Source organism: Ammodytes marinus (genome assembly GCF_949987685.1).
Source record: "Ammodytes marinus genome assembly, chromosome: 22".
Taxonomy (NCBI): Eukaryota; Metazoa; Chordata; class Actinopteri; order Uranoscopiformes; family Ammodytidae; genus Ammodytes; species Ammodytes marinus.
In genome coordinates this window covers 10,692,531-10,720,037 of record NC_137226.1, presented here as the reverse complement: position 1 = coordinate 10,720,037, position 27,507 = coordinate 10,692,531, and the positions used below count along the sequence as shown (strand labels likewise).

Genomic DNA, 27,507 nt, shown 5'->3' with positions numbered 1-27,507 from the left:
GAGGAGCGGAGACAGATTTTAGAGGAGTTTTCTTTATTTTTTTTCTATGTAAATAATGACACTGTTTTTAAATGACTGTATATGTAGGAAGGTTTCATTTTGGCGGTGTAGTCGTAAAATATGTAAAAAAGGAATTATCAAAGAAGACACAGTTTTGTAGTTTATAAAAAGCAGAGTTGGACCCGTGTTAGATTGTATTGATGCTCAAGTTCGTAAATATTGAGAATTTATTATTGGTAGTTTTGACCTTCTGGATGCACTGAAGTTTTCATTTAGGCTCAAAATTCAAATGGGCCTTAGTCCGGAAAAAAAACTGATGTCCGATTTTTTTTTAAGTGAGCGCAACCCCTCAAATATTAAAATACCTGTGAGCCATCAGAAGTAGGAAGAAAAAGACGAGAGGTTACATTTCTGCAGACTTTGTGTGATATTTATATAAAAAGGACACAACGATTTACCTTTTTATTTTTGAACTTGCAGCTAATGCTTCCGATGTTGTGGCTTTTTTTTTCTAGTGTATTATTTGTGCACAAGAAGACTGTTTCTGGAATAATGATGGGTCAAAGCGTCATGTAATACAGCACACCACTGTATTGATATTGCTACATTTCCTCTAATTTATTGTACTGATACATATTAATCGATACAGTATATTTCCCGAATATTGTATTTTGAGCAATAATGCTCCGCAATAATCCACTGAATATAAATATAAACGCATTTCCCATCTATTGATATGCATAAACTATTTTTAGTCAGATTTCAAAGCTATTGATAAAAAGCCGATTGAATCATGTTTACTGAGGAGTCAAACATTCATGCGAAGCTCTTTAATTTTATTAACAGGCGATTCTTTGTAATCGGTTACAGTGTTTTATTGTCCAAGATGAATATTAGAGCAGTTTTTAGTGTTCCTAAGCAAAAGGATAAACCCTGTGTTAAAAATAAATCAGTATATAAAGCTACAGTGTGTAGTAGCATTGTGTAACAACATTAGGAGACTCACAATTTTTTAAGGAATAGTTTGATATTTTGGGAAAAGAGAGTATTTGTGCTAAGCTAAGCAGCTGCCAGTAGCTTCTAGCTTGTGCAGACTAATTTCCCACACTGTGAAACCATTTTTTATTAGTATTGCAAAGTATCTTGTCCTTGTTCCTCCACACCAGTGGTAGAGCTCGTAGTTTAAGTAACCACAAAGGACAATCAAAATATTATTCATTCGGCCACATTGTATTAGTGCAGCTACATTAAGAGTTCACTTTAGATCTCACAGCATCTGGATAATATTTTACAGATGCAGTGGGCCTAGAGACCTCCCAAATGTGACTCCTTACTGCACTTCGTATCATGGATTTTATTAACAGCTGCAGAATACAGTTGATATTGCGATCCGGAGGCAAGTTTCAGGTTCTTCCAGGATTATTAGGTGAATCATTCAGGTCTCAGCACAACTATGATACAATGTTTTTTTTTTTCTTTATTGACTCTGTAACAAAAAGTACACTGTCGAGAGTCCACTCCCAGTTTCTCTAAAGTGTGGAGCATACTGTCAATTGAAAGAAAACAAAATATTTATAAAGACCAGGGACTGGTTGTGTGTTGTTTTTTTAAGTACAATAAATTATTGATTTATTTTAGATTTTTGAAGCGACAACTATGAAGAGTACATGTTTCTCCAAAAAAATCTTCTATCTCAGTGCTTTGATGTTGAGATTTTTTTTTTATTATTATTATTTTGTCATGAACCTGTCTTGATTAACTCTCAATGTCTGAGTACAGCCCACTTGCTAATGTAGCCCACAATGTTTCCCCAGTGCCTGTCCTTAACTGTGAACTACTAAATGAATCCAGAGTGATGTAGAGAAGGAGTTCTGTTCCTGAAAAATGAAAGCAAAAAAAGCTTTAAATTGGTCTCTGAAAAGCCGCTGGAAACTGCAGATATCTGCGGTGAAAGTTGTGATGAGTCAAACTTTGTGGCTCAGTGAGACGGTGTCCTAAAAGCAGGACTGTGTTAATGATGAGTCTCACCGCGACCATGGAACATTTTAGAAAATGAAATATAAACCGTCAGCTCTCCTGAGTACTTCATTTCAGGGACAGAGCTTTTCTCTTTGTGACATGTGGAAAGAGAGCGAGGCGACGATGAAGAACTTGATGCCATTTGCGAGGCGCTCTGCAGCTCTTTTTATGCTTTTGGGTTTCAGATGTTACATAAAAAAAATTGAATTATTCTAAAACAACTGAAAGGAACTTATATATTTTTTTGTAAATTGTGACAAAATTATGGTTGAACACAAACTGAGTTTTCAGGGGCTGGAGAGTTTATGTATCTGAAGTTCTTTTTTCTTTTTCTATTTTGTTCATGTGATTTTTAACTGTCAGCACTGTATGTGTACATAAGAAGTTTTTGTAAAGAGGAAAACAAACTTGTAGTGTGGTTTCTACTTTAAATATGAGCCTAGCTAATAAAAGGTTCAATGAATGGAAGATGTTGGGCTAAGAATTGTTATTTCCTTGTCTGGTGGTTTAAAGACACACTGGAGTTTTTCATCACTCTGGCGCTTGTTGAGCAATTGTTTAATGAGTTCCTTTTTTTTGTGAGCAAGCCCTTCATTTTCACACCAGTCTAATGATTAACATCTAATCTAAGGGCAATAAGGTGCCAACAAATGTAGCAATGCAACCAAATTAGGATGTGGAGAAATAGATTACGAGGAAGCAAACATGACTAGCCTACAGGATTTCAAATATGAAATGCTCATCTGTATTTAACTTAAATAATTTACACACTACGAATGTGCACACTGAATGTAAACAAAACTTTAGGTGTTTTACAGGAAAACTCCACAGGGCAGCTTTAAAATTGCAGCCTGCTCTGGCTGAAAACAATACTAATAAAGTTAAGCATTAAAGGAATTAATAGAGTACTGATCAGAGCAGCATTTCTTATTGAAAGAACCTATACCTTGCCCTTTTCCTGCTGTACACTGGCCTAATATGTGTTCCTCTGTCTGCTGCTGTTATGCAAGCCGCCCACTCGCTACAGTCTGCAGCGATGAGCTCAGCAGCTTTACCTAGCAGAGAGCTCTGAGCGGGCGCACAACCTGTACACATGCAGCGCATCAGACCCGTTAAATCCAGGGCTGGTGTATCGAGTCGAATACCATTCCAAAACAGCCTTTCATACACTCATTCTCATGCCAGAGGAACTTTGTTGACCTATACCAGTGAATGGGGAGAGTGGGAGTGAGGGCAGGAAGTCGGAGCTGAAACAAAGAAAGGGTTTTTGGAGGCAATTCTTGGAAAAACTTAGTTGAACCGCGTGCGTGCGTGTGTATGTGTGAGTGGCGTACACAACAGACTGTACTGTCTTCGTTACCACACACACTGCTCACTCCTCAAGGTCAAGTTTCATTATGTTAATTATCAATAAACATAAGTTACATTTGTGAAATTAACAAGTCAGTAAAAGTTACAATACAATAACGTAAAAATACTATATTAAAGATTTAAGTTCGACATTAAAATAAATGTATTTGTTTTGCAAAAGAAGTTTGAAACTACTTTAGTTCACTCTTATATAATTACAGTTTAGTCCAGTGGTTCCCAACATAGGGGTTGGTCCTTTCCAAAAGGTTACAAGATCAATTTTTGAGGGGTCAGACACAAGGTAGAAAGTGCTTTTCTCTAGTATGATCTCTTGCATTTTGTTAAATATGATTTAAGTATTACATTTATCAGAGTATAGATTGTATGGAGCTGCTGACAGGTCCCCAACAAGACACTGCTTTATTATGTGAGGGGTCACAAGCTGGTTTAATCTTTAGCAATATAGGCCAGTGTTTAATATTTTGATCGATGGCTGACTGGAGCTCTTTCCGCTTTAGAAACTGACTACAGGGCTACATGGTTATTCAGTTCCTCGAGGGGCTTGGAAGATTGTAAAGATTGATCTCTTAGTTAAATATGTGAACTTTAGTCGTAGAAATACTGCGATATTTAGCCTAAAGATGAAAGTCAGGAGAAAAAAATAAAGACTTCTGTTTGCTCTGTGTGTGAAAGGAGCTGGAGTTTCCCTAGAAGAGTTCACACACACACACACACACACACACACACACACACACACACTGTTGTTGCTCCTATGCTAGCATCGTTATGACTATTTGACACAGTTCAATTCACAGAAACTGTTTTATTTTTTTTATTTTTACAAGACATGCGATAATTATCAAATACTTTTGACCTCAACACACGGTTCCTTCGCATTTCCAACAAAGTGCAAAATAATGAAAATCATTTTTTTGAAATGCTAATAAAAAAATCCAATGGCACAGAACAAACGTCACAGTGTCAGCTGTACCACAAAGTTGAAACATGAATCATTGATCAACTTTTTTTTTTCTTTTTCTTTAAATACACAGCTAGAGTGTTCCATATTTAAATGTGTATCACTTTGGTTAGCATTTATGGTACATGTAGCAATGTTGTTGTTTTTCTCCCCAGTGGACCTTGCACTAACAGCTTTCCTGATTTGTATGTGGCACATGATGATTAACATGGTACAAAAGAGACCTTGTGCAGAGCAGCTTGTGGGGGATAAAAAAAAAGAAGAACATCACAAGTTTTTCCAAGATTAGATTACTTCTTAAATTGTCTAATTTATGTACTTCTTACGTACCTGCAACCGAACCAAGCTGTTATCACAAACACCTCTTGAAGATAATTTAGAACTTCGGAAATAATATTTGGCCAGCAACTCAGGAATGAACAGACAAAGTGTAGTGTGCATAAACATAGCTGCAGAATATCTAAAAAGCATATTAAAAAAATAAAACATTTTAATAACATTCAATTCACACCCCATTATTTTGGTACCAAGGGTGAATTAATTTTGGCTGCAGCCAAAACACTAACAATATATTATTTAGCATCCTGTGCTAGCTTTAACACTGCCAAAATAAGCACTAATAAAACAATACTGAACATTGTTGATTTTTCAAAACAAAAAGCAAATGTTTAAAACAACGTTTATGTTTTTTTCCAGTGTAGGCTTCACAGTAGTCTCATACAAGTGCAGATGATTCCCCTTATAGCATTTGTAGTCTTTTTTACGGATCAAATTGAGCAATTTTGATCATTTGTAATAAATGTATTGAGACGGGTTCAGGAATAGCTGAGCAGACTGCGTGCCCTGCCAAAGCCCTCACAGCGTATACTCCACGGTCGTCTAAAACACTACGATTGTTATTCTTTATTCTCTTCTCCATCTTTCTAACATCAATACAAATGTCTGAGAGGATAGGGGTTTGAGTCTCTCTTCTTGAGCCTCTCTGGGGATCCCAATCAGGCCAAAACAAAGACTCAAATTTCAAAAAGTCATGGTCATACGGAGACAAATCTTATCTTCGGCTATTTTGGTAAAATGATTGACTATTGGCCATGTGATGTAACCCTGCCCCCCCTCAGGCCTCCCTCCTCTCAGGAAAGATGTTCAGCCCCAGCTCCACCAGTGCCCCCAGTAACATGGTCCACAGCGGAATGCACACAAACGTTAGCTTGACCTCGGCTAGCTTCTCCAGCTTAGCGCATAGCGTCAGGCAGAAGCCCAGCTTGAGCAGCATGGCAGTCAGGTACCAGGCACGCAGACGCAGGTCCGGGGAGCCGTTTCGTGGGTCGTACCCGGGCTTACAGCGGCCAGCCATCTTGATGGCCAGCATGAGGATGAGGATGCCGTCAAACACCCAGACAGGGAGGAAGATGAGGAACCAGTTCCACTGCACCTGGGGGAAAGAGTATAATGTCAGTTACATAGTCAAAGCTTGTTTCTGCCTATATCAGTGTGGTGGGTCAATTTCTAGCTTAGGTGAGAGGATAGAAGATAGTTCACTATCGAGACTTGCAAAAAGAGACAGACATTAAAGGTGGAGTCAGCAATTGCGGAGAATGTTTGTTGTCAAAAACACTTTGTCAAAATCAGTGAATATCTCCTCACGATTCACTATCTGTCTGTACTGTGTGTGTGCGTGCCTTAAAATAAATCTGGTGTTAATACACAGCCTAGTAGGCTCTGTAAACTGGTATGTAAACAAGAGCTTTACCTTCCCGTCCAGTTTGAGGACCAGCATGATGAGGAAGACCAGGGTGAAGAGCCAGGTCAATAAAACCCTCTGAGCCAGAGACATCTCACCGACTGGGGACGGATCAGAGGAAGAAGCTTGACAGACCATGCGTCATTGTGAAGGAAACAGAAGTGGTCACAAACAATCAGACATGTCATTATTGTGATGGATGTTTGGTTTATGGAGCATTACAGCAAGAATCCCGATAAATAGGAATAGACAGTTGCTGACAGTATTGTTAAGCAGATATAACAACAAGTCGCTGGTACTAGCTGGAGTCAATTGAATGTTTTCATCCATCGTTAGTTAGCTCGCATGACAATGACAGCTAGCATTAAGCTAACCAGTTGGTGTTATATTTAAGACGAAGCCCGACTTACCTCAGTGTATTTCTAGCTCTGCGGCCAACATTTTCGTCTCCACGTATGGCACACACCAAAAAATCAGTACGTGACATATATTAATTCACATAATTATCAACAAATAGTCCGTTAACGATGACAGTCCTTATACAGTCTATGTGACAGACGGAAAGATTTTTTTTTCTTCTGGTCCGTTATCTGTGTTTGTCCCGCCCCTACTTGAAGCCGATTGGTCCTGGCATTGTCACGTCACGTTTTTAACCCCCCATCACTCTCGCGGTCTAGTTCTACCGTAAAGACCATAGCAAAAGCGAATTATAAGTGGGTGACCACTGTAGTGAGGTCTAACGTCCGCTAGAGGTAAGCACAGCTCTTTCTAATTCTCCCGGTGGTTTGTGTTTCAATTCGATTTACCTTAACTCGTCATTAAAAAGCGACATTTTGCTGTTTTAATTTATTAGATTTTTCTGGTTATTTTGTTTGCTAAGGTGGCAAACCCTGGTAAGCCCTCGCTCTGTCGTTTTCCTCTTTCTTTTTTGTAACCGTTAGCTACGCTTGAAATGTAACGGCGCCTTTATACGCTGGTTTACGGGCATGGGACTGAAGTTGTATTTTTCACCAGACGAGAGACGAAAGGCGAAAGCGACTGCTTCCAACATCGGCGAACACACACTCAGCATCTTTCTTGCACAGTGGATACGGTCGGCACCACCTCAGTGAAGCGTTAATCAAGTTGAGGGAGCAAGGTTTGGGTCTGCGTGCGGGGACTCGGAGCAGGCGTTGCTGTCAAGGAGGTAAGACTGAGCGGCTGTGCACGGTGTGTTTTTGACTCCCACATTATTCGGCGTGAGGGTCAGCTGTGTGGGCTCTTTGTGCCTGCCGGTAGCTTAACCAGCTAACTATGTAGCATGGTGTGAGCTAACAGGAGGAGGGAGCGAACGCAAGACAGGCTGTGAACTAAACCGTGGACACTATCTGAAAAGTGAAAACACCGTAGCTGTATCTATACGGAGGCTAGCAATAAGATTAGCTGATTTATAGCTCTTGTCGTTTTAAGGAGTGAAAACACTCAGGGGGGCTAAGTGACATACGGCTATGCCATACTGCACTTAACCTCTGAATTGTACTTACAGGACACTAATGTGCTATAAATCATGGACACCAATGTACTTAAAACCATTATATAAACTTACTTCATTTGACTCTTTTCCTACACTTCTAAGACATTTGAGAATGTCCTCTGAAATTCTGCACTGCAACCAACCTCTATTTCCTTTTATAGGCCTTCTCTCTGGGTGTTCTTGGAGATGGGTCGCCTCTCCTAAAATCCTTTAAAATATTAATACATTTTTTTTTAACATTCACCTTGAAGCAAATGTAAAGGTGCTATTTTCCACAGCAAAGGCCTATCTAATCTATTTCAATGATTGTGACTTTTGTTTACCCTGTTGTATACAAACTAAAATTGAAAGCACAAAGAAGACCTGGTTTATAAAACATTTCCCAGGTTTTGTCTTTGTGATCACCCAGAGTGGCTTTCCATAAGCTATGGAGAACATTGCATGACTTTGGAATATCATATTGTCTATCGTCTATATCGAAAACCAGTGTTATTATGATTTGAGGTGCCAGTGGATTTCATTGCTCTTCAGTTAATCTTTTGATAATCGTATGATCTGTAAACTAGAAATCAGGAAATAGAGAAAAATATCCAATAAACTGCGACAATGACATAGCTTTTCTACATAGCCTGTTTTTTGCAGCAATACCCCAACATCTCAAGTTTAGCATCATATAACATCAAGAAAACCAATGTATTTCAGAGGCTGGAAGCCGTAAAATGTGTTTCCTTATAACAATTATTGAAATAGTTGGCTATTAGTATATGTTAATTGAATAATGGCTAAATGGACTTTAGGTCCAAATTGTATCCTACTCCGTTCAATTCTGTCATGTTTTTGTGTATTTTTTATTTTTTTACATACACATGAATATCTCATTCTATCTTATTCTATTCTACAATCAGTGCATTGGCTTTCTCTCTCCCTCTCTTGTCCCTTGAGTAGAAATTGTCGCAGGCTCCAGCAGGCGGTCAGGCGCGCCGGTTGGCAGGCTGTCTGATTATCCAACAGGGTTTGCCAGCCAGCCAGGCCCGCCTGTCTGTTCCAGTGTCTGACTAAACACTGTCATCACTCGTTCAGATTTTCCACTGCAATCCTAATGTGACCCCTAAGTTAACCTTCCCACACCATTCTGTCAGAATTTGTCACGTTAGCACACAGCCAGGACAGTCGAATATACTCCTTTAAAGGTGCAGTCAGTGTGTAGATTATTTATTGGCATTTTTCAGAACAGACTTGGTAGAAAACTAGAAATGGAAGATAATAAGTATTTTTTTATAAATGAATAATCACTTGAAAATAAAAGTTGTTCTTTTATTACCTTTTTTAGAATGTACCTTTTTATATATAGAAACAATGGGTGTCCTGGGGAAATGCACTTGTTTGAAGACAAAGAAGAAGTACTATAACTAAATGCATCTTCACCTCATCACTTGATGTTGTGGAAAGAGGCAGTGGTGGATGATGCCATCTTTATATGTCCATCCGGGGCTTAAGAAGCAGAACAGATCAGACTGTATATTGTAGTTGTAAATCATGTTATAAATAATGCCAGGAGCAGAAAATTACCTAGGGCAGTATTGTATAGTCTGCTGCTCCAGCTGTTAGACATGACATGCGCTAAATGGTTTGTTATACCTGCAGGCAGTCAGATACGCTAGTCAGCAGCAGCACTGTAAAATGTAGTATGCCTTCTCTTATTACATCAAGACTTACTTTCAAAAAACAAACATCACCTATCACCGCTATGTTATGTTGAAGCAAACCTTTAAATTTGACCCCTGTGGCAACTTGATGCTATTGTAATTCAGAATTAACATGACCTAACACGTGCCACAGTTGTTAATGTCATAAGAAGCCTTCAGGTGCCCTCGAGCAAGGCACTTTCTTTAATGCAGTTCAGTGGGAAGCAGCAGGAAGCTGTGGTGGTTGCATTAGCACTCAGCAAAAGTTTGCAAAGGGCCGTCGTTCTTCACTTGTTGACAGATAGGGGATGAGAAGATGAAATCATTTTGGCTGTGTCATGCCTTCAGATAGGAACGGTGGTGTGCTAATATAACCCTCCCTTTACTCTACCTTTTACCTATGAACCCACTCACACACTTTATGGATAGGGCGGTGCTTGGGCCTTTTTACACGCTGATTCATTTGTTATCCTTGAAGCCGGTAGTACTTGTCAGTCAATATAGCAGTGCAGGTCCTCAGTGTTTCACGAGCTGGCGACCAGACAGTCATTGTGGTGTGTTTTTATACATAATGCATCATTTGTAGTGGTTGACTGTCTAATTTAGTGTCTAAAATGTTTTAAATAGTTTTTAATTGACAGATTTATATTCTCTGATCTGCGTGTTCCTTTGTATTTCTGTATTTGTGGTCTTTGTCTTTGTCTGTCTCTCTTTTACTCGATCTCTCTTTCTCTCTCTCTCTCTTTCTGAGCATCTCTCAGACGATGCTGTGTGCATTGTGCTGCTGCCCTGCAGAGCCGGTTACATCATCCGCTGCAATGTAGTTACATCACTCAGTAGACTAGACTGCCCGATCATCTTATTTTTCAGCTGCAGGGTGGCCCGTATGTCCACCAGTGATATAATTCATAGATATGTAGCAGCAGCCACCGCAGGATTTATCGTGAGCATAAAAAGGTCAAGTGGCTATCGCGGTGGCTATAGAGAAGTGCCACATTAGGAGCCCGGCTGTACTGTAGTAGAATGTCAGGTTCTGTTAGTAAATAAAGGGGAAGTGTTTCGTTGGGATGAGCCACAGTTGCTTAGGTGAAGTCTATGGAATCAAGTGTTACAGCAAGGATGGGAAACCTAAATTTAACCTGTTACTCTAATCAACAACTATATAAAAAAAAAATGTTTTCTTCCTGGAAGAGCGAAATGGTAGTAGACATTTCAGAGGAGGCTTGGGCTAAGGTTGCGTTCCGAATCGCATACTCTTTATTTTTTCTATTCTACATACTACATCCGACGATAAAAAGAATCTAGTTAGGATGCTGTAGGCATACTATTGGGACATACTTTACTCTCTTATTTCATCATAACATTGCGCCTTGATCTTGCCTTTTGCTTTTATATCCGTCGCATCCCCGTTTGTTTTCATATGGAGGCTTCGTCGATGTGACGTCACTTCTCGTGCGCACTGGATTGTGGGTCAGAATCACCCAAATAGGATGCAGTTTTCAACACTAACAATCTTGGCCGCATGAAGTAGGACATCCGGGTACTTCTAACCATCCTAAATCTGGCCACAAGAATCGGGACATCCTAAATCTTTTTTCTACATACTATATAGTAGAAAGTATGCGATTCGGAACGCAACCTAAGTGTCTTCGCAGCATACACTCTTGTTCGATTAACCTCGAGGCACCAACTCATTCAATATAGGGTTGTACATCGGCTCCACTATTCGCCTGTCAAATGACATTCATTCTATCCCTCCTCCTCACCCTTTCGCATTAGGTGCAAGAACTCTGATGGAACCCTGGCTCATATGTTTTGGTTCTGTCCTAGACTCCAACATTTCTGGTCAAGAGTGTTTCGTTGTTATTCAGATGTCTGCGGCCACATCCTCCATCCCAACCTGCTTCGATATGTGGCTCATGGAGTTCTCAAGTGCGCTACATATGGAGAAAATCCATTATGAGATCTCAGGGAAAGCTGGACAATTTAAACACATGGCAGCCTTTCCTGGACTATAGCAACGCTGAAGTCACCTTCATGACACCTTTTTTGACTATTAATTTTTTTGCTTAACATTTACCTTTTAGTTTAAAAAAATAAATAAAATGAAATCAAATGCCTTTATCTATTTATATTCACATGTATTTATTATGGAAAACTCTTTATTAGACCAAAATAAAATTACTTCTACTTACTACTACTAAGAAATATGGTGTTTTTCCCTTCAAAAATGCCTCTTTACTTTTGAATTCCTTTCCACATTGTTACCTCAAACTAGACTTCTAGTCCTCACCCTATTGAGGTGCTATAAACCACCAACATTATACTTTCTTATTTGGTTTTCTGCTTGCATCTGAGAGAAACATCTCTGTAACTGCAGCTTTTGTCAAGGGCAATGTTGCATCCAGCAAATATTTTCCACTAACTCGTGCCTGGAATCCCAAGCGCGTGGCCGACCTGTGATTGTGGTTGTGTTTTTTTTTGTATCATTTGCCCTCTACATTGCACAAGTCTGATGTGGTTGTACTCAGGCCTGCCCACACAAATGGCTGGGCCCCTGAAAACCGCCGGTCAATGGGCCCCCCTACTCATACTTTACTTGTATCAATGTGTGTGTGTGCGCTCATCCCTAAATAAACACATACATGTATTTGTAGAGAGACTAACTATCTTATCAAACAGGGACGTGCAGCAAGAGTTTGGGGAGCAGTAGCTCAAGTGGAAAAAAAGGACTCTTTTGTGATTATTATACTATATATGTTTAAAAATAGTAGCACATTTCTGACTTACTTACCAATTTATTGTAATACTGTGTGTGTGTGTGTATGTATCTACTCCTCCGCTTCCCTCCGCTGTGTGTGTGTGTGTGTGTGTGTGTGTGTGTGTGTGTGTGTGTGTGTGTGTGTGTGTGTGTGTGTGTGTGTGTGTGTGTGTGTGTGTGTGTGTGTGTGTGTGTGTGTGTGTGTGTGTGTGTGTGTGTGTGTGTGTGTGTGTGTGTGTGTGTGTGTGTGTGTGTGTGTGTGTGTGTGTGTGTGTGTGTGTGTGTGTGTGTGTGTGTGTGTGTGTGTGTGTGTGTGTGTGTGTGTGCGCGTGCGCGCTCCTCCGCTTCCCTCCGCTACATGTCCGTCCTGTGTGCACGGCACGCTGAAAAAAAGTCACTAACACCAATATTACAAAGCCGCTCAGAGCCATCAGCTGTTTATATTATATATATTTTGACGTTTCGGGGAACGGGCTCTGAGAGACAAATATTAACGTGGTTAGTATAAACATAAACAAACAAGTGTTCGCTAGATATTACCTATATGCCTTTTAAACATCATAACATGATGTACTCCCCCAGCCTTATTTTATTATTTTACCTGAGTCGTTCTGCTACTTCAGACAGGAATACTTTAGTCAAAATAGAAGTTTATTTCAATTAGCAGAATACTTTGCAGTAATTATATTTGGCGGTATGGTTCTGATCCGCCCGCGTGGAAAGCTTTTAGGCAGAGAGAGCCATCCCTCTGACCTCCATGAGCTACATGGATTACCGAAGGTGAGGAGATCTGCAGCAAGGACCCCCTAGGGTGTAGAACAGAACAAGCGTCAATGACAACAGAAATGACATTGATGACAATACAGTTAACAAGGAGGTGGTGGGGTGGAGGTGGGTTGCGAGAGCTTGCAGAGGAAGCAGCACCAGTAGGTAGGCTAGTGCAGCTTAAATAAGGCACCACTTTGAGTGTACGGCCAATGGCGTGCTAGGGGAGTAACCTGGCTGTCAGCTGACGTGCACAGATGACAGCCGCTTGACGTCCGTACCCTGCCTGAACTATTGCTACGCTCCATTTGTGTCTGGGTGTTATTCGATGAATTGTGAAAAGTACTTGGACCCCTCAGGTAAAACAGAAAACAGGTGTTCCTTTTTGTTGTTCTTCTTCATTCTTATAAAGTGGACAAGGAACACCTGTTTTCTGTTTTACCTGAGGGGTCCACATACTTTTCACAATTCATAGAATAACACCCAGACACAAGTAGCAGGATGACTCAGGTAAAATAATCCAGCCAAAACTCTACAACAATATATCAAAGCCAAATTTTGTAACCAAATGGCACACAAAAAAGGAAAGGAAAGTAATGCATAATTTTATTAAAGAACTACATTTATCTGATATGGAGACACCTGAATTCATCAAGGAAATAATTTTACTGTAACTCAAACTTAAAAAAGTATTTTTTGAGAGTTCAAATTAAATGGATGCTGGGCTGAAAGATTCTACAATTCCTGGGAGAACAAATTGATATTTATTTTTTGATTAACACATTACTACAACTACTGGTGGGAAGCCTACAAGGCATACTGTATAAGGGGTCAAATTATAAGTTATACATGTTCCCTGGCCAGCCTCCATTCCCCCTCAGCTAAGTTTTGTGGTACCCAGTCCACCTGCCCTGGGTAAGGCTGGTGGAGTACATCATGTTATGATGTTTAAAAGGCATATAGGTAATCTCTAGCGAAACACTTGGCGAATGTTTGTTTATGTTTATACTAACCACGTTAATATTTGTCTCTCAGTACCCCACCCAGCCTGTTCCCCGAAACTCAAAATGGTAAATATAAACGACTGATGTCTCCGAGCCAGGCTTTTTAAAATTGGTGTTAGCTACTTTTTTTCAGCGTGCCGTGCACACAGGACGGACATAAAGCAGAGGCCAGCGGAGGAGGAGACGCACACACACACACACACACACACAGGTTGCGTTCCGAATCGCATACTCTTTCTTTTTTCTATTCTACATACTACATCCGACGATAAAAATTATCTAGTTAGGATGCAGTAGGCATACTATTGGGACATTCTTTTTCTCTTTTATTTCATCATAACATTGTGTATCTTGCCTCTTGCTTTTATATCCGTCGCATCCCTGTTTGTTTTCATATGGAGGCTTCGTCGATGTGACGTCACTTCACGTGCTCATTGGATTGTGGGTCAGAATCGCCCAAATAGGATGCACTTTTCAACACTAACAATCTTGGCCGGATGAAGTAGAACAAGAATCGGGACATCCTAAATCTTTTTTCTACATACTATAACTATATAGTAGAAAGTATGCGATTCGGAACACAACACACACACACACACACACACACACACACACACACACACACACACACACACACACACACACACACACAGGATGGACATAAAGCGGAGGAGTAGATACACACACACACACACACACACACACACACAGAGAACGGACATAAAGCGGAGGAGGAGATATTGACATTTTACCCAAGTTTCAATATTTAAAATGTTTGTTTTGTCGTTATGGTCGTCCAAGTTATAAATGGTTGTAGTGAATATTTCTGTTAAAAATAAAGTTGAGCTTAGTTAGGTTCTTGGCCTCTGAAGACCATGGGCCCCCCAAGGGCTGGGCCCTAGAAAGCTTTCCCACTTTCTACCCCTTATGGGCGGCCTTGGTTGTACTAGTCATCCTTTAACTTGGCTGTTTGCAGTAGGTTTGTTTGAAAGCTTAGTAAAGGATTCCTATGACCATGTTATTTGGCCTTCTGGTAAACTGATGGTCACCAAGTAAGGATTGTTATTATGATGACGGTAGTGGTGGGCGTCAGTCTTGTTCCACAAGAGCTGCATTGTCAGTTAAGGTTTGACCTGCCCGTGGCGTCCTACTCTGCCCCATGCTGTTCATTACTGTTTCTGAGAAATGCTGCTGTTTATAGAATGTGTGTGATCGAAGAGACAGCAAGAGACACACGCTGCCTCATGTGGAAGTCAGCCCAAGCCCGATTACACAGTGCTTAAAACACACACACGCACGCACACACGCTAACACACACACACACACACACAGGAAATTGGACATAGTAGTCTGTGTGACCTGTGTCACCCCAGACTTGACCAACTCTCTCTCTCTTTTGTTTCTGTTTTGTCCCCAATTGTCCAGCCTCCTGTTCGTATTCGGCTGTGAGGACGAAGCACCAGTCAGCTAAACACCCTGACCAGAGGTGAGTCCAGAGAGAGAGAGAGTGTGTGTGTGTGTGTGTGTGTGTTAGATGATATACGACTGGGAATTGTTCCTTGTGTATAACTGAAGCTGGCCTGTCAAAGTGCATGATTGACACAGTAAACAACCAATTAACTTAACTGTAGTTTGTGTGTTGCTGTACGGTGCTATATGATAAAGCTCTTTATAGGTCAAGTGGAGTGTCATTTTGGTGCTACCCGATCAGGGATTCACCACAAGGAGTAACACGATCCCCCATCTCCCACCAGCCACTTTAGTTACACACACACACACACACACACACACTCCCCCTCCCGACACCTTCGACCCCTGATTGAGCAGTTTCGTATTTCCTGTCTGTATGCAAAAACATACACATGCACTAACGCACACTTACTCACACATGCACACACATGCCACCTCTCTGCCCAACTCGGAGATGTAACCTGCACCCATCATGAAATATGGAGCAACCAGAGAGAGAGAGAGAGAGAGAGAGAGAGCTAGTGTTACACATCACGAGTGACCGGGTCTCCTCTTGTCTTGTGCTTATGTTTTTTAATGAGACATCCCAGAGAAACTTTTCACTCAACTCTTTTCAGTTCTGACGTCTTTTCCGTTTCAGCTGATTATTTTCCTCTCACTAGTTAAAAAAAATGTTTGACTCCGTAATTTGTGTGTTTTGAAACCAGCTTTTTCGATCAACTCGGTAATAACTGCAGTATTTGCTTCGTAACACTTCACTTTCCATATTTAAACTTGTGTGTCTTCTTTTTCTCTGGCCAAAATAAGCAACTTGGTTTGCACAGTGTACACAGTGGATAAACAAGCAGAAATAATTACTTCCCCGAAAGCGAATTTGTGTTTTCAAAGTCCAATTCTCTTGTTTATGTTATGGTCAAAAGTCACCCACCTGTGAACTGTGAGTGTAAGGCTGATACTGAGCTATGTCCTCAGCTATGTAACCTCTCATGACATCCACATACCGTATAGAAGGCTAGTCACACAGCCACGCGTACAATTACACATCAAAAGGTTTAGGGAGCGTACGTACACGCAAACCCCAACTGACCGTAATGTATTTCCGCCCTGCTCTGCTGAACTAAAATCCTTTTGCAGGGAAAAGCTATCTCCTGGGTACTTCAAAATAATTCTCCTGATTACAGTAACATCGACGCCACCAGAGTTCACAAAGGCCTGAGTCATTCTGTTAAGGTCATGGTATTGATAGCGTTTTATCAGATCAAATCAGCATCCATCCAGTAGCAAATCCTCTTACTACTCTAAATCCTTCCCAATTCCGTAGCAAATCTATTAAGTAGTGTCCTCATTCAGACAAGGTTTAAACTGTGGTCATTTAAATACGTCGCCTTTTGCAATTTGATGGAGTACCCCAACACCTTTTCCCGAAAGTCAAGAGTTTCCTCTGACATTGGTGGAGACAATGCTGCCGTAAACTAACACAGTACTGGGTATATGTACCCTCTACCCACTTTGGCCCGGTTTCAAATGTATTTATATTAAATGCCATTGGGTTACTAGGCCATGCCATTGTGTGTTCATTTCACCCAGTACTGATTTATTATTTTTTTATATTTCTGTCAAGTCAATAAAACCAAAAAGGTGCAGAATATCAATCCAGTGTTATGTATTTTAGCCTTTTATATTGGGCCTTTACCCAGTGTTGTGGTTATTTTAGTATTTTATCTAATGTTCTAAATGCAGATGACTGCTGACAGATTGTCCTGATGTAACTTTTTTTAATAGAATATGACACGCTACAAGTTCTGCTCTAAAATGACTTCCACCTCCATTTTAGAACTACAAGAACCACAACGGCTGGCAGTTATATGACCGTCTTCAGTACAGATAACATGCCAAACATGATCAGCCTCCACGTAATAACTTAAAGATTTAAATATTAGGAGTGTGAGGGAGGAGGACCTCTTACATTATACAAACACATTTGGTGGTTTTAACCGCAAAGTACAAACCTCAGACTTCTTCTGCTGCTGGCGTTCGTTCAAGTTAGCATGCGTACAGTAGCTGCAGTAGACACGTGGCTAATTGCACTCAACCATTTCCTGCTCTCATACACACACACACACACACACACACACACACACACACACACACACACACAGGCACAAAAGAGCCCTCATTTAAACTGTTGCCTACATATAATACAAACTGTCTAACTTGACCGCCACTCTCTCGCTCTCTGCTCTCTTTCTGTAAATGGGTCAGCTCAGACAAACCACTCTGGTCAGACAGATTTGGCAAGGGCTCTGTGTGTGTGTGTGTGTGTGTGGGTGTTATCGGAGTTGTCAAATTCCTTGAGAGCTTTGTAATGGGTTTTTTGTGAACGAAGCTTCTTGTTTACACGCGGGTTTGCTGTGACCGGTATGAAAATTAACCAGAGAAAGATGAATGAGACGCACACACTTAACAACTAACAAATATATATATATACATATGTGTGTGTAATGGTACATATGGTTAGAAACATAGTCTCAAATCTAGGAGGATCAATGAAAAACACTTGGAACTCTCTACACTGTGTTTTTCTTTTCAAGGTTGAAGAATCGTGTGTGTGTGTGTGTGTTCCCTAAATACCCTTCTAGCAGTGTATTCTGGGAATGTTTGAGTGTGTGGTTTTGGAAAATGGTGTGTTAGGAAAAAACTGCGCGCCTATTTCTTCTTGTGATGGTTTCCAGCTTTAAAAATAATAACCCCGCCGTTTAAAGCTAATCCTGGCATATGAAGCCGTATTAGGCAATGATAGTCTGTGTGTGTGTGTGTGTGTGTGTGTGTGTATCAGTGCTGGCTTCACAGGGAGTTACGGTGGAGGGATATTGAGGCTTTGAACAGGGAGGATCTGCTTTTTTGTCTTATCACTGTCTCTGGACTGGGGAAAGGATTTGAAAAGACTTAAAGCTTTCTCAGCATCTGAAAATACTGCCTGTTTGTGGTTCAACTCTTCACTAATGACAGGGTTTCGCTCCCATTGGTTTTTGTCTGCCTGGCTAAATGTTTGTTTTTATTCCCTGTGGTTATGCTTACTATTGTTGTTTTTAATGGTTGCGTCGTCAGACAGTTTGTCATTTCTTTCACACAGCTGACGTTTGCTCTCCAGTCATTGGGACATTTTTTGATAATAATACCAAAATATCGCAGAATTGAATGTAAAATGTTCACTGTAGTTTTTGTTGACCTGATCAACTCTTTGCCTGTCCAACTTTTCTCTGGCTTCAGCTCAGATGTGATGCTGATTTTATGCATAAAATAGTTTTTTTTTTATCAGACAAAACAAACAATGCAACACCAAACTCTGACAACGGCATTATTTTTTTTGTCCGTTAGTTGTCAATAAACTTCATTCACTGCAATGAGGAAAACTTAATGTGGTTATTCTGCTTGACTACTACCTTTTTTTAGGCTTATTTCTGTGGAATCAGACACTTCTATCTTCTTCCCTAAAAGTGCACCACTGTACACATTTCTACATTTTTGGGCCATCTCACGTAATGAATATTTTAAAATTCTTACTGCAGAGCTGAACTCAAAAAAACTCTTCCTCTTTTCTCTTGAGTTTTAAGTTGTGGAAACTTGTCTGTCCCTTAAAACACACCCTCCTCCTTTCTCTGACCATTATTCCTTTCTTTTTAGCCGCCTCTCAATCTTAATCTCTCCCACTCACGTTTAAATATGAATGCTTCTGTTGACACTGTAAACCCATTAACTTGTGCAACCACTGCACATGAAAGGGACAAACCAGCTTAGTCCACTCCACGCTAATACTTTTATATCTACTTCTCTGTTTTTCAAGTTAAAGTTCAGATATGCTTTATCTGTGGGTAAATTGTGTGTGTGGGTAACAAGCGTGTGATATGTGACAGGAATTGTGTGGTTCAGCTGCTTAAGATGAAGTGATGATTGTAGACAACAGCAAGCAAGAGACTTTCTTCCTGTTGCTAAAAATGTCTCTTGCCTTGTGGGGCAAAAGTGTGCACTCACGCACACACACACGCACACACAATATAGCCTGCATACTGCACTTATGGGTGTGTGACCTGCAGTGCGTGTGTGCTCAGCTTAAACTCTAGCAGACTTCAGTGTTTGACTGCAAAGTTTCTCTCCTTCCTGTTTGAACTTGCCATTCGTGACACACTGTGCTTGCTGGAAGACGAAGGCCTGTGACATGCAGCGCGCTCACACACACTAGTACTCCTCTCTTTGTCTGAGGTGGGGACTCTATCGCATGTAAAGAGTGTTGTGGTTTGGTTAATGCAGATCAACCGTTGAGCTGTCAAACGTCCCCATAGTGTGATCACACATCTCTCTCATGGTAAACTGGGTCACACAGGCTGCAGGCCCCCCACAATATTGACTCATAAAATGGCGAAAAATAGAGAATACGATTTGTTTCTACTAGAAGCAAATGCATTGTAGAGGATGACTCCCTGGGAAGGCAAGCTATAAAGAAGGGACTGTGCTGCTGCAGACTGAGGCTGGCAGCACAAACAAGCCTTTGCATGCAAATCACTTCTTCACTCTGCCACCTCTGACTAAAGCTTCAAACTTGAGAATAGAAACAAGTGTACAATCTCCTGCTTGTGCAATATTTCATGGGCTCAGTCATATTTTAGCAGAAATTGCACCTGGCCTGAAGCCACTGCCCACACCGCTCTCCCATCTTTATGCTCCTCCATATCATCCCACTCACACAGCATTTAGAATTGGCAAACTAGAAAAGAGAAGCAAAGAGAATAAAAGACAAAGGAGGATGGAAGAGAAACAGATGAGTAGAGAAGGTCCTACATATTGTATTTATCACACATGTTCTTTATTTCCCTGTTTGCTATCTGCCCTTTAGAAAAATAAATCTTTTAGAGAGTAATAGTTGCTATCAAGCACTGACGAGCACAAGCATTTACAAGCAGTTACGGAGTGCACTCCACATGTGATTATAATACATCGTGTTTTTATGCAGGCTGCAGGCATGACTCTTAAAGTAAGAGCTGGACATTGGAGCTTCATTTTATTTGCATATTCTCTGTAAAACTGCAACCTATTGTTACACATGGTTACAAGTGCTGGTAGGACGTTTGGTTTCCAAAGTACAAAGCAGGGCTAGCTGTTGTTTTCCTCCTTCATAAGGGTACTGCAAGCTAAGCTAACCTGGTTTCTGGTGTTTCAGAGAATTGCTCAGCAACACTTTGTCTTGGTATAACTTATTAGCACGTTCTGTCTTCGCCAATCAATTACACGCCCAAACCACCGCAAGGGATCCAACAGCCGTTCCCAAATTATTCCCGGAAAATATATAACACCGTGTGTGTGTGTGTGTGTGTGTGTGTGTGTGTGTGTGTGTGTGTGCGCGCGCCAGCGTGTGTGTTTCAGACTGTGATTCATTGGGATCAACCAGCTCTACAAACACACTATTGCAGTGATAATTATTCTTAGGCCAGCTTATAGACAGACTGTGCTTGTTTATAATTGACTGGTGTCACTGTCAAGGGTGACGACATGTAATAGTGGCTGGCCTTATTAATAGTGTGTGTGTGTGTGTCTGGGTGTTTCATGTAGGAAGAAAAACAAAGTGATCTCCTTTAGCTCAAATCTGCATAATCACACTTGATTGTGTGTGTGTGTCCCTGTGTCCCTCCTTCTTCAGTTGTGGTGACACACTGTCATTCCAGGTATATAGAGCTCAGTCCTCCTCATTACTCTGTCACTCACACTGTTCTCTCTCTTTGTCTCTCTCTCCTGCTGTGTGTTTTCAGTCTAAGATGCCCTAGGCCGGGAGAAGGGAAATGTAAATGGCTTCCAAAGTAAAAGATGCTGTGGTGTGGTACCAGAAAAAGGTAAGTCGCTGTTTTTTTCTTCTTCTCTTCTTGCATTTGCACACTGGCAAAAACATAAAAGAGAAACACACTATATAGAATGTACGTGCTGATTGTATTATTGCTGTGTATTTTCCCTAAAGAAATTCATACACCATTAGATATTTGAAAGGATAGCAAGAGATAGGATGGCAGTCATATTTTGCTACATTTGCTGTTAAATATTTGTATATATTCACTCTTGAGAGCCTTGCTTCATAACGGGATGTTACTTTTGAATTTAATAAGCAGTCTGCTGCATGTTGTGGAGACTAATTATTTTACTTATTATTTATTTTTTACTTTGTCGTTTCAATACTGTTTCCTATTATTATATTATTCCCCCTGGCGACATAATGTCCAGATATTCAGAGTGCAGGTTCTTTGTGATGTTCAGTATTTCGGCCTCCCCCTCTCTCTGCTGTGTTCCGTTGGGCACAGTGTGAAACCGGACCGGTCTTGTGTGTCTTTTTTGTTCCATGGTCTCAGATATCAGATCCTCTGCTGGACTTATGCGCTGCTCAGCTTACACACCTGTCTGTCTACCTCTCTGTCCTCACAAACCTGTCTGTCTGTCATTAGGACCCCCTCTATGTCTCTTCTTCAGCTGCTTTCGCCTGTTATTATTTTTCATTCAACCTGCCCCGTCTCTCTGATCTTCTGCTTGCACCTGGCAGTTGTTTGATACGGACGTAGACGTAACCTTTCCCTTGAATCACACCACTATGAAGATGACTCATATGAACATGAGACAAAGCCTCAACACCACAGTATGCTTGAGACAAAGAACAAGTGTCAAGTGTATTGTACCAAGTGTATTGTACCAACTTTCTGTTGTTAAATTAGTCTTAAAGGTGGAGTCAGCCATTCTGGAGAAAGCTTGTTTACAAGATCACCTTTTGTCCAGATCAGTGAATATCTCCTCATGATCTGCTACCTGTCCATACTAGTACTGTGTGTGTACTGAAAAAAATACCACCATAGCTAGCAACATGCCGGTTTACAGTGCCTAGTCTGTGTATTAACACCTGATTTTTTTTTCCCAGCGTGCATACAGTATGGACAGGTAGCGGAGTGTGAGTAAAAGTGCAATGCTTTTGACAAAAAGCTTTCTCCAGAATTGCTGACAATATTTTTAAATTTCATTGCTAGTACCATCAAACGTCTCAAATCTCCAACTTTTGCCTTTTTAAATCTACAAATTAGTAAAATTAGTCCAAGAACCTAGGATTAGAAACAGATAATCAGTTGTTCCTTTAAATGATTTAACCTTGATAGCTCTTAGGTTTCGAGGTACACATTCGCCACACACAGTTTGTGTGTTTCTAGCTGAGCTTGTCTGGGCAGAGGCTCACCAGTGACGCCAATTGCTGAGTCATGAATGAATAAATCCCTCTTTCTTAGGAGCAGATCGCACCTGTCTGACTGTCCTCCGGGCCTCTTTATCGCTGACATTCCTTTTTAAGACAAGTACGAGTTGTCCCTCCCGTCTTTTGAGTCACCAGTACGAGGACTGTTTGATTTATCTTCAATAATTCAGAATATCTACCAGGTCCCGTGATAGGCGGCCCGACCAAAGGGCATAACACCTTTTCATCTCGGCTATTATATTCCGTCCGGCTCAGCAATAGGCTTGGCTAAAAATACAAGAGAGAGCACAGGGGAGAGGCTTTGGCTTTTGGCATTAGGCAAACACCTGAAATCCTGCCAAATAAACAAACACTGCCCTCAGGAGAGTATTTAGGTGCGAGAGGGTTGTTAAATTTGTTTGCTGCTCCTGACGAGCGCGTGGTGGAAAGAAAACCTGTTGGTAGTTATGTAGCATTGGCTTGTTTGACTGGTGGCATCATTTCAGACCTGCATGCTTTTCAACTTGACTTTCAACAGTGGGCGATATGTTATGATTTATTAAGCTATGCAGCAGGGTAGGAAATTGGGGGGGGGAGTGAGGTCTTTTAATGCCCCTGAAAAATAGTGGGAATTTTAACAGTATAAATATGCATTTGCAATGCCAAAGTTGAAAACAGACAGCTTAGACATCAGTAGTACTTCCCTTCACACACAATGAATCGATACTGATCCTCCATTATGTTCTGTAAACTTGCATGCGAGTGCACTTGGCATTGAATTTCATTCTAAGTGGTATTTTTAAAAAAAGGGCTTAAAGTCTTTCATTTGATTTGGTAACCCCAGATAGAGGAGACAAGATATTTCCCAACATTTGATCAAGTTGCCCTGGAAATGATCCAAAATGCCCCTGAAACATATTTCACATGGGCAAAAAAAGCCCCTCGTAAAGTGAGTACATTTCCTTTTTTAAATGGAGGTGAATGCACTGCCCTTTGTCTTGCTTACGGCATATGGCATTTGAAAATATTCAACAGATTGCATCTCTCTACAGAAACCAATAAGTCCATGTTACTTCACAAAACATGACTAAAAAAACTAGAAAGTAGTTCCAAGGTCCTCTGGACTACTTTCTATACAGAATAAATACTCCATGTAAAAATGTTGTGTATGTTTTCAATGCTGTGTGAACTCCACATACAACATTTGCCATCACCTCTATTGTTGTGACAGAAATCCACAAACCTGGCCAGACAAAACCAAATTGTTCACATTTGAGTGTTGATTTTTAAAACTGTGAAGCTACAAGAACTGTGGGAAAATGAATGGGGGGAGGGGGGGGGCTGTGATGGTTTGGGAAATACTTTTTTTTTTCTGTAGTGAAAGGTTCAAATTTCCAAACAGGCCTTTGAAGATGTGAAGCTAACTGTGTGTGTGTTATGTCTGGAGACGGGCTACAAATAGAGTCAGCGTGATGTTTGTGTGGAGGCTGCCTTTATTTATTTTTTCTCTCTTCCTTCTCTCACCATAGTGTCATGCCACATGCCCATGTCACAGTGAAGACCCATGCTGCCATGTTGTCTATATCCGTTACAAAGCACCAGACATACTTCCTTGTTCGTTTGTCTGTATTTGTTTATTAAATGCCTGATATCTAGTGCTTCCTACTATACCCAGTGGGAAGCCATTGCCTAGCTTTTCTAGGACTTGTCCATGATATATTTGAGGTTTAAAAAATAAATAAAAAGGCCTATTTTAAGACGTAAGTGACACAGTTCAGATCCTTGGTATGTGGGCTGCAAGATCTGTGTGGATGTAAATAGGACATGAGTAAATTAAGAATAGAGGAGACAACACATACGTAACCCGTTGTTATTTATTTGTTAATGGTTATAATTCAAAGAAATATAAGAGCTGTAACGTCTAGTTGATTAATTGACAAGTGAACATAGAAAATGGTAAATGTCCTTTATGTGTCTGGCTGCTAAAGAAGGATTTTTCCATTTGTCACACACACACACACACACACACACACATTCACACACACACACACACACACACACACACACACACACACACACACACACACACACACACAGACACACACACACACACTCTAGTAACACCTTCCCTGTGTGTGTTGCCATGGTCACACCTCAAAAACAAAGTTGAGGGGTTTATCTTCACGCCACAACCAGCTGTCGCAGTGTTTTTAAATTTCTTTTTGTTGTTGTTTTGTTGCTTTTTTTAATAGAAGTTATTTATTCAAAAAATATTTATGTTTAGTTTTCATCTTAAATAAATTGTCAGATAATAGTATTACATACAGAAGTTGTCTACAAGATGACCACATATTTGGGTTTTATGAAGAAATGGTTGATAAATTAATAAGTTCACCTGCAGTAATTGTTTAATTTTGTTGACTGTAAGCTGAATATGTTTGGCTTTGATCCGTCATCAATAGTCTTATTGGAAATGTAAATAAATAGGTGAGGGATTTTCCATCACAGCCACAGGATCACAGTGCAGAGTACGAAGGTTTCCCATAACGGTTAGCTACTAATACATATTCTGAGTGTCGGGTTTTTATTCTTTCTCTTTATTGCATTGACTGACACACCCTTCACGACGCTCATTTGATCCAATGTTGATGTGCGTGCGTGTCTACTAGTGAGCGTGCATGTGTGTGACACCCCCTTGATTGCAGAGGAGGCAGTTGCATAACAAACGGACATAATCTCCTCCGCCCTCCATTCTCTCTCTTTCTCTCTCTCCCTGGATCATCCCACCATCCGTCGCCATGGTGACCCCAGCAGCACTGCCGCAGCGGCACACTTGGCCTTGTCATCATCCCTTCTGGTGCACTCTCGGCGCTCCATTTGCTTGTCAAATTGCTAGAGTGTCTGATTTTTCTCGATGAAGTTCATGTGCAATTTAACCAAGACAAAGCTATCCCATGGCAGTTACTATTTTGTGCGTGTGTGTGTGTGTGAGAGAGAGAAATTATCCTCCTTCAATACCTACACTCCTCCTTATCTACACCCTCTCTCTCCTTCTTTATCTTTTGCTCTCTATTAGTCTGCTCTTGTTTGCCCTCTGGCTGTCCTTTAGCATGTACTCAACAATATCCTCTTCAATCTGTCAGTGTGTGTCTGCGCGTGTGTGTGTTTTTATTTTTAATAGGCGGGGTGATGTGGAAAATAAGCTGTCAGACCAAATGTCACACAGTAAAACCAAGTCAGACGTCAGATTGAATGCCATCCTGTTCTCATAATGGGCCATTTGTGCTCAGGAAGTCACAGCCTCAATCATAATGTCAGATTTAAGAATTGCAATTTTGGAGCTAACTCACCCACAGGAGTATTCTACAGTGCATTATTGCAGCGTTAAAAGACACGACGAAGTGTGTTTGAGGTCAGAAAAATCTCAACAATATGAAATAAGTCTCTGAGGCATTCCAAACTATAATTCCTGTTGCTGAGATGGACAGAGACAAGACTTAAAACAGATCTTTACAAACCGGTACAAACTGGTAATCTCATTTGGGAGAATTGTGAACAGGTCATTGTTGCTTCTGGTATTGTACAGTCCACGCTATGTTGTCGCCCTTTTGCTAAAATGGGAGGAAAGGAAGAAAATGTGACTTTCTCATATTATTAAAATTGGCCCTGTTTTATCGTAGACCAATATCTTCAGAACGGTCTGACCACAAACTTATTTTAGATCTGCTTTGGGTTATTTTCAGTGGGATCACATGATCTCCCTGCAGCCTTCATTCAATTGGTCCCTGTTTAACTGCTGTTTGCCTTGATTTGACCTGGAAGAAGCAGTCCCTGTCTGTACGATGGTGTGACCTGCATAGTGGCATTGTCATGACTGCCACAAGCTGCAGTAAAATATCAGTATCTTAAAAATGCTAATTAAGCAAGGCCTTGAAAGTGTGATGCACTAGAAAATAGAAGCGCAAGGTAGGTCGTACATGTGCATGGAATGCGGGAAGGACACAATGTAGACACACTGCTGCATGCTGGTGTAACTGGTAACAAGAAATCATTAGCAGCTTGAAGAACAGATTCAAGACTCTCTCTCGCTCGCTTCCTATCTTTCTATCCATCTTTAATGACGTCTCATTAAAGATGCAGAGTTTCCACTGGCGAGCTTGCGGGGTGACCCAGACTCACTGACTTGGACACACACACGCGCACACACATTCATCTGCTTTAGGGCAGTATATTGGCTGATTCTCTTAAGTCTCTGAACACACACATGGTGTAAAAATGCATGTATTTCAACAGTAAAAGCTGAGTATTATCTACTAATTATGAGCTGGCATATAAATGTGTATGAACTCTGTAGGTCCCTGGGTTGTCTTAAGGCTGGCGCTCTATGCATTTCCCCAGGGCTGCACCCTCCCCACTTCCGTGTGTGTGTGTGTGTTATGACATTGATAAATGAATGTAGTAAAAAGAACGAGCTGTCAGTGCACTCCCTGACCTCTCTGTCTTTACTGAACCTGTGAAACTAGTCCAGAGTGCTGAAAAGTAAATAAGAGAGAAAAGGAGGAAGAGGAACTGTTATACAGAAAGGCTTTATTGAGGGTTTGGTGCTTAAGTATGTTAAATATGTCTGGTAATATCAGACATGGTTTTGGGGTAAAACATATATAAGGCAACTGAAGGCATCTTAAAAATATACATTTGGGTTTATTATTTAACTAAAGGTTAACACCGCGTATATGTTGCTTTAATGACCACATAAGTTGATACATAATATGTAATATTGTCAAAAGGTGTGGCATTGGATGTTTGTTTCAAACGCTACTTTAAGGGTATATATAATATTGTTTAGCGGGTTTATTACAGGTTTTTTAATCATTCATTTTCAGATGTATCCTGCTGAAATGGAATTCTCTTGGGGCCTTTTGTAAAATCCTAATTTACTGTGACATTTTAATAATAGATTTAACATTATAG

The 27,507-nt window shown here is 40.6% G+C and overlaps 2 protein-coding genes across 3 annotated transcripts in view; one reads left to right on the top strand and one right to left on the bottom strand.

The window, feature by feature from the left end:
- Positions 1-4,268: 4,268 nt before the first annotated feature.
- On the bottom strand, positions 4,269-6,637 carry LOC307268357 (transmembrane protein 60-like). Its single transcript, XM_080050943.1, has 3 exons — positions 6,500-6,637; positions 6,099-6,214; positions 4,269-5,780 (listed from the first exon to the last, which is right to left on the bottom strand). The coding sequence occupies exons 2-3, from the start codon at positions 6,180-6,182 to the stop codon at positions 5,463-5,465; spliced, it is 402 nt and encodes a 133-aa protein (XP_079907069.1). The 5' UTR covers positions 6,183-6,214; positions 6,500-6,637; the 3' UTR covers positions 4,269-5,462.
- A 501-nt stretch (positions 6,638-7,138) lies between these two features.
- Positions 7,139-27,507, top strand: part of LOC307268568 (protein PHTF2) — a 34,986-nt gene continuing 14,617 nt past the window's right edge. For both annotated transcript variants that reach the window (XM_080051255.1, XM_080051254.1), the window contains exons 1-3: positions 7,139-7,275; positions 15,243-15,303; positions 21,089-21,169. In XM_080051255.1, coding sequence (XP_079907381.1) covers positions 21,125-21,169 — 45 coding nt within the window. In that variant the 5' untranslated portion in view covers positions 7,139-7,275; positions 15,243-15,303; positions 21,089-21,124. The remainder of the gene's footprint in view (positions 7,276-15,242; positions 15,304-21,088; positions 21,170-27,507) is intronic.